The sequence below is a fragment of the Austrofundulus limnaeus genome, unplaced genomic scaffold (genome assembly GCF_001266775.1).
Source record: "Austrofundulus limnaeus strain Quisiro unplaced genomic scaffold, Austrofundulus_limnaeus-1.0 Scaffold9, whole genome shotgun sequence".
Classification (NCBI taxonomy): domain Eukaryota; kingdom Metazoa; phylum Chordata; class Actinopteri; order Cyprinodontiformes; family Rivulidae; genus Austrofundulus; species Austrofundulus limnaeus.
This window is the reverse complement of record NW_013952411.1, coordinates 2,818,106-2,825,271: the sequence shown is the minus strand read 5'-3', so window position 1 is coordinate 2,825,271 and position 7,166 is coordinate 2,818,106. Positions and strand designations below refer to the sequence as shown.

General features: G+C 39.6%; 1 protein-coding gene across 2 annotated transcripts in view; it reads right to left on the bottom strand.

Moving 5' to 3' along the window:
- Positions 1-7,166, bottom strand: part of bnc1 (basonuclin zinc finger protein 1) — an 18,133-nt gene that overhangs the window by 6,314 nt on the left and 4,653 nt on the right. The window contains exons 2-4 of one of the 2 annotated variants that reach the window (XM_014001520.1): positions 6,621-6,723; positions 4,712-4,947; positions 608-2,685 (exon numbers count right to left, since the gene is read on the bottom strand). In XM_014001520.1, the coding sequence (XP_013856974.1) occupies positions 608-2,685; positions 4,712-4,947; positions 6,621-6,723 (2,417 nt within the window). The remainder of the gene's footprint in view (positions 1-607; positions 2,686-4,711; positions 4,948-6,620; positions 6,724-7,166) is intronic. The other variant, XM_014001521.1, reaches the window with a different exon arrangement.

Genomic DNA, 7,166 nt, shown 5'->3' with positions numbered 1-7,166 from the left:
CTCCCACAATCTCTACAAAGATGCTGTTGTGTGAAACCCACCATTTTTTAACTGGATGAAGATGTCATTTTTAACGTTTAGTGTTAGCATCCCCTAATTTTAAATAAGTTGGTGGTTTTTTTATGCAAGCGGATTAGAGGTTAGTGAAGCAACATTTTGATTAGTTGCGGCCACCACTGTTCTAATGTAATTTCCTACGGTAACTTTTGCACCAGACAGTGTTTACTTATGCTAACTGTTGTTAACACAAAAGACTATGTTGGAAAATTAACTGCATTCTGTAGCAGCACATTCAGTGTGAAACACAAATTGTAAAACTGAACAAAAACTAAAAGTTTTATCGCAAATTTTTTGCAATGGGTTGTTAAAGTATTACATTTAGGAGCCATGGACAATTAAACAAAGCATTTTATGTGGCCCTTTATGTGAGACGAGCCTGTTGGTATCTATTCATCTGATAAAAGTTTTGTCAGAAATGGCAGAAATGGCAACATTTTTGCCCACCAATGGAACAAAAACCGTGTGTTAGATAAAATTTAAACTGCTAATTGCAGAAAACATTATTATTAAGTTGAAAATGAAAAAAAAAAACAAGAYGTCTTTTTACCTGTCTCTGCTTCTGCGGGAGGGAAATGTGGCGTTGCATCCGTCCACTGTGCACATGTGCGTCTCCTTCAAGTGGACATTTTGGTAGTGCATCTTGACACAATAGGGGTTTTTAAAGGTCTTACTGCAGATCTCACAGTGGTGTGGAAGGTCTGTGTCAGAGTCGGGCTGGGACAGCTCATTGTCCCCATAGTCATCTGCACGTCCATCGTGTCCTCCCCTTTCTATGAGCTGAAAGCCACTCCCATTGGTCAACTTGTGATCCCCTTCATTCCATTTAAGCTCTGAGGTTTTGTCAGATAGGTGCAGTGAGGTCACGTGCTCCCTGTCTGCCATCTCTTTACTGCCATTGGTTTCTTGACAAAGTGAGTTGGTATCACAGTGGTTTTCTAATGACCTGGTTTCTAATGTGGAGGATGTACAGGTGATGACCCCAGTATCTGGATGCTTTGACCCTTCATGCTTGTCTTCTCTCTCTGCTGAGTGTCGGTTTAGAGTTTGGTCATTCAGATGATTGGTGCTGCACCTTTCCTTTTCTCTAACATTATAAGCTTCTCTTGTCACCTTCTCCTCAGATTGTCTTGGACACTTGTGCTCATCTCCTTGGCTTCCATTATAGACGTCTTTGTCCTCATCCCGTAAAAGAACCTCATCCTCAGAGCTACTCTCCATATCTATCTGCTCATCTTGCTCAACCATCTCTTTCTCAATTTTTATTGGCATACTTGACTTCCGAGACTTTTTCTTTGGTATAGGGTCTGTCATACAGAGTTTGGGTGCCGTGATGGGTTTAACAGGTACAGAAGATGATAAAATGGGTAAAGAGGGGAGTGTTCCTGGGGTGTTGGCGAGTTCTGCTGGGGTGACCAGGCTCCGATAGAAAGGCAAGACTGGCTGTACTGTTTTCAAGTTAGGAAAGAGGATGCCACTCTGGCCAATACTGGGGAATGAGCTGCTGTGAATCTTAGGGCTACTGTCTACATGACTTACCATGTAGCTGGACACCGACTTGTGACTTTCTGTAGAGCAGATGGACATCTGATTGCCGTATTCAGCCCTCTTCTCTCCTTGAGAATTCTCATCAGCAGACAAGCTGCCTCGCAGGTCTTTGTCTCGATTGTTTCGGTTCATGGGCATGTGCAGTCTAGGATTGGGGTTAGCACTGTGGCGATTGCGACTCCTGAGTGAGCTGAACACCATATTGCAGCCCTCGATTGTACACTTGTGCTTAATCTTCAGATGCACTGCATTGTAATGGATTTTTAGCGTACCTTTGTCATAAAACGTCTTCTCGCAAGCATTGCAAAATACACGGCCCTTCTTCAGAGAGCCTCCACCCACTGAGGCCCCTCCACTGCCGCTTCCGTTTCTGTCGAGAGACCTCAACTTTCCGTCAGGTGACATCTGTGGAACATCAGAGCTCATGGACGGTGTACACGGTGTGGATGGTCCATCTGAATAGTTGTCACTGGCAGAGAAGTCTTCAGCCTCAAGTTTTGCACTTGTGGAGAGGTTATCCATCGTCTTTTCTCTACTTTGGTCTAAATCGTTAGTGAATGAAATGGACCTGGAACCTAAAAGGCTGCCCTCTGAGGAATGTGAAAAAAGGAAAGGGTCGTCGGCACCAAGATGGCTCCTCCCTTGATCAGCTGTCCTTTGACTGTGCTGCTCCAACAAGGCACCGCACGGCTGCTGGTGCTGTTGACGTTGCTGGTGCTGCTGCTGCAATGGCGATTCTAAATACGGTGCCGGCGCAGAGCCTAACAGCTGGAATGGAAGCATAAAGGCCATGCTGTTGATGAAGTTCTCAAAGTGGTGCATGCTGTTGCCGCTCATCTTCTCAACTTTGGATGGCGAGAGGTTGGCAGCAGTGCGAGGCGTGTTGCGCTCAATGAAGGTGCGGATGTCCGAGTTGGTCCGGGTGCTGGGAACCAACACGGCCTGGCCCTCTTTGTCCTGCAGAGCCATGAGTTCAACGATGGATTTGGTTTCACCAAAACGCAGAAATTGCTGCAGTGTGACAATCTCCTCCTCAAAGGTCATAATGGCCCACCGGTCCAACACCTTCCCGGCAATATCCTGCGAAACAGTGCAGAAAAAGACAGAATATGGGACAGGAAGGAGGAAAGAAAAAAAATAGGAGAGGAATTAATTTGTCAGAATTAAAAGTTTATGCTGAATAGGCAGAGTATAACAAGTGAGCAGCAGATAACCCAAAGACCCTCATTATACAGACAAACTGTTTCATCTCACAGGTCATTTCTCTTTATTTAAATTGTATAGATTTGCTTGCTACACTTTAGCAGGAAGGGACAGAATGTATGCAATCACAATTTAAAACATATAAAATCTTCACACATGTACTCGTGCATAAAAAGTAAAGGGGTGTTCAGTGCAAAGCAAACATACAGCAAGGCAGGAGTGATCAGAAAGTGCCTTTCATTGATCAAGCAGGTTCTCTCTCTCTCAGCCCAGCACTAATCACATGTGAGTTTGCGGCTCTTTGAATGTGAGGAGGAGCTCTTTGCCATAACCACGATTAATATTTTATCACACAGCATTCATTGGGTGTCTGTCAAGGACTCTGGGATAGCATGAATTAAACGCAGGCCAGCTTGAATACTTGATGATGATCGAAGTGAGCTCTTGTGCTGGCATAATGCCTGCAGCCTGGGCCTCAAACAGCTTGGCAGCAGTTCCAATGGAAATCTGGAGCAAAAGACATAATATTTACAAATCTACCCGGCATAGTCTAGAGACTTCCCGGAGCTGGTGGTACCACAGCAGCGAGCTGGCTGCTACCGAGAAGGTTATTGAATTACTACATCGCATTCCTACCCTCTCTGACTTCCAGCCTGCCTCCCTACTCCTGCCTTATCTTTCTCAGATTTTTTTTACACTTTCAACCATTTTACACATCAAATTTTACACCTGTGTTTTTCAGGTGACAGGCATGAATTAAAGACTGACACTGTCCTTTTGTTATTCAGTTAAGCTCTGGTTTATTCCCACTACACAGTCTTAAAAATACTTTCAATTTTAAAGTAATATTTTCTTAAGTTTTAAGTGCTCTACTAATTGTGAAACAGGCTCTGGGTGCTTTGGAGAAGTAGATGACCTTCAGCTCAACACTGTTCATTCTGTAAACACAGACAGAGAAAATTTGGAGGTAATATTCATCTTTCAATGGCTTATTTCCATTGTTTTTATTTTTCAAAGTATTTCAACCTTGAAAAGTTTAAAAAGTCCATATTTAAAGAGGAGTTGTGTTCCAATACCAGCCTTTTTACAGGCATTTGTGCTTGTACAAATTAATACGCAGAGCTGGTACCAATACAATATGATCAAATWTGTTACAGATTTTCAAGAAAATCTTTTTTATATATAAATTTTGCCGCACAATACAGTATATCATGCTAAACAACCTCTCCACGGACACTTGGCTCAACACAGGTGAGCCAGCTCTTCAGGTCGAGACTCAGCTGTCCACCTACATCTCAAAGATAGGGGACACTCTTTTGAGGACTAAAACCTTTTTTGGACAAATCATKCTGTATGTTTGATTTGATCCAGTCAGGGGGACTGTAGACCTGTAAGGAAGGAGAGACACCTTGTTCTGAATAAAAGAGATCTGTTTTAAAATCAGTGTAAGGTTTAAGTTTTAACTCAGTAAGTACTGTATGTTGGTGAGTATACAGTAATACTCGGTTTGAGAGGAACTGGTATCCAGACACCCTTAGCCATACTGTATATCAGCACTACATTATATATATATATTTTTAGACTCAAAAGAAAGGGTAAATAATGTTATAAATGCTGTCAAAATACAGTAAGACTTTTTCAACACAACATCTTTGCAGCTGTAGGATTTCAGTGTGATTAAAGCAGTTTTTGCATTTAGGTGATTTTTGCCAACCTGATCTGGARTAGTATTTAAAGCAGCAAATGTTTTTAATCCCAAAGAGACTCATTTCACAAAATGTTGCACTTTTTATTTTTATTTTAGAAAAATGTTTTTGAACCAATATGTATCTGGAGCCACTGATTAAACAGAAGTCATGAACACAAACAGAAGCACACACGAGTCCCCCTCCTTACTACTCACCTGGAGCACGTATCCTCGTATGTAGTCCTGCAGAGTCCAGTCGAGTGCGTTTAGAATCTGGATGACCTCCTCCTGCTTGAGGACAGAGAAAAGACGGTCTAGGAGGATTTTCAGGCGGATCGGGATGGCTTGGGTGCCGTACAGCATCAGGCTGCAGATGTCGAACACTACATTGGAGTGCACAATCTCCACCTGGCTGCTCTGGAACATGTGGTGCACCTTCAGCTTGCTCAGGGCTAGAATAAATGTGCCAAATTTGACTGGATTAAATTAAATATTTCTGCTTGAAGCACAAGAAATGACAGAACAAGAAGAAATAAAAGTATGTTTTGAAGATGAAAGGCATAGAAAGGTGCTTAAAAAAGGGTTGAAATACAATTTACACTGGAGGCAATACAAAAAAAGGTGAATGAAAAGGACAAAACTAAAACAGTTAAAAAAAACATTTTAATTGTGTAAAATAAAAAAATGATTAATTCGTATTCAGCTGCTGAAAGCAGGTAGTTATAATTTATTTACAAAAAATGTTGAAGTGAATTTTATGATAAAACTACATGATATACCAACAGTTTATAATTTTAATGAGATATCAAAGTATATCAGAAAAGTTAACAGAGTCAAAGATGAACACAGATCAAACTATAGTACAGCTTTGTGTTCAAAGACGTTTCTATACGCTGCTGAAATGTTGGGTGGACTTTTGTTTACGACAAGGTGGAATCCTTTTAACAGCTGAGGTTAGATTTGACTACTTTCAGAACCTGGTAAAAACAGGTCATTTTTGTAACGCCAATCCTGGGAACTGAGAGTAGATGGATGCTGTTTTTTCRTTTTATTTAGTTTTTGATCACATAGTTCATTATTTTCAATCATCTCAAACAGAAGAAATTGAATTTCTGTAATAAATACATCTCTTTTGCTTCTTCTCAAAGTGCCAGATTGTGTGTCCTTGTGTSTTTGTTTGTCTTTTTGTTTGTCTGTTAGCAAAATATCTGATGAACCAGTGAACATATTGCAATGTAGCTCTCAGAAAATATAATAATTGGGTGCATGTACATTTTGAAACTTAAGTAATTAATCAACCTGTAGACACAAAGGTGACTAAAACTCAGCCATGACTTATTGGCCTCAATTTGATGTGGTAGTAGCTGAGATTCGTAACAAACACTTTCTAGGGACCTTAATAGTTTAAAAATGTGGCATGCAAAGCAGAGGATGACATGTTTGTTCAGGGAATGCTACTTTTTAAGTTAAGTTTTAAAGTAAGATGTGTTTATTTAGTGCACAGGGTATGTTTCAATAATGAGTCCAAGCTATTTCCACACSAAGTTTTACCTCAACATCTGAAAAAAATCCTGAGTTATTGTCACTTCTGTGTTTACTAAAKTTGATTGGTTTATGTGGCCAAGTAATAATGTATAGATGTGTTTTWAAAAATTATTTTCTGAGAGTTTCATTAAAATCCTTCCACTGATTCACTCAATATTTTGCCAACAAGCACAGAGACATTGGTTTGATTGCTTTCATGGTGACGGCTGATAAAACTGTATTTAGTTGTTTCAGTGTTCAGTCGAAATAATGAACCCATCAGTGATATGCTGTAATATTGTCTTGTTTAAATAAAGCTTYTATGGAGCTAACATTTCTTAAAAGCCATCTGCAATACTTTGTACTGTCTTCTCAGTACTTTTCCATCAGGTAAATGTTTTTTGAAAACGTACTGTAACTCAAAATATCTAGCCCATAATTTTGATGCGCTGKTACAATTCACTGCAGGTATAGACTGTTTTATATTTCGCAGCAGCAGTGTCCAAATCACACAAGTCAAAAAGCACACTAAGAAAAGAAGACTGAAGTGAACAATCCAAACATTTCTAGTCAATGTGGAAACATTTAATCAAGTTCTYACCGTGTGCCACCCAGCCATGCTTGCAGTTTTCACACTGCCTCCTCTTCAGCTTCCCAGGTTTGAAGCAGTCACAGTTACAGTTCACCAAAGTGCAGCAGATAGCCTGAAAAATAAATAAATTATAATGACATCAATGAAAAAAAAAGAGTGGAACAGGTCAAATCAGTTTTTAACGTTTAAAATTAAAATAGCTCCATTGAGTGATCTCTTTAAGTTTGTTCTGTCTGGAAAAAAAAAAATTAAAATAAAAAAGTAGGGCTGTGAAATTAATCAAGTTAACTCTGATTAATTTCACTGCTGCATGGGCATAGATTAAAATTTTTAATCCCGATTAAAATTTACAATCACTTTACTATGGCTGAATATGCAGGTTTGTATATTGTAATGCACTCAGTGCATGCCAGGTCATGTTTGTAAATGAGAGGTGGTTCTCAAACAGCTTACCTGGATAAATAAAGGTTAAATAAAAATATTTAAAAACTCCATTGTAACACATTATGTACAATTGTTTTTTTTTCTTTTTGTCTTCTTATGGCTCATTTTATT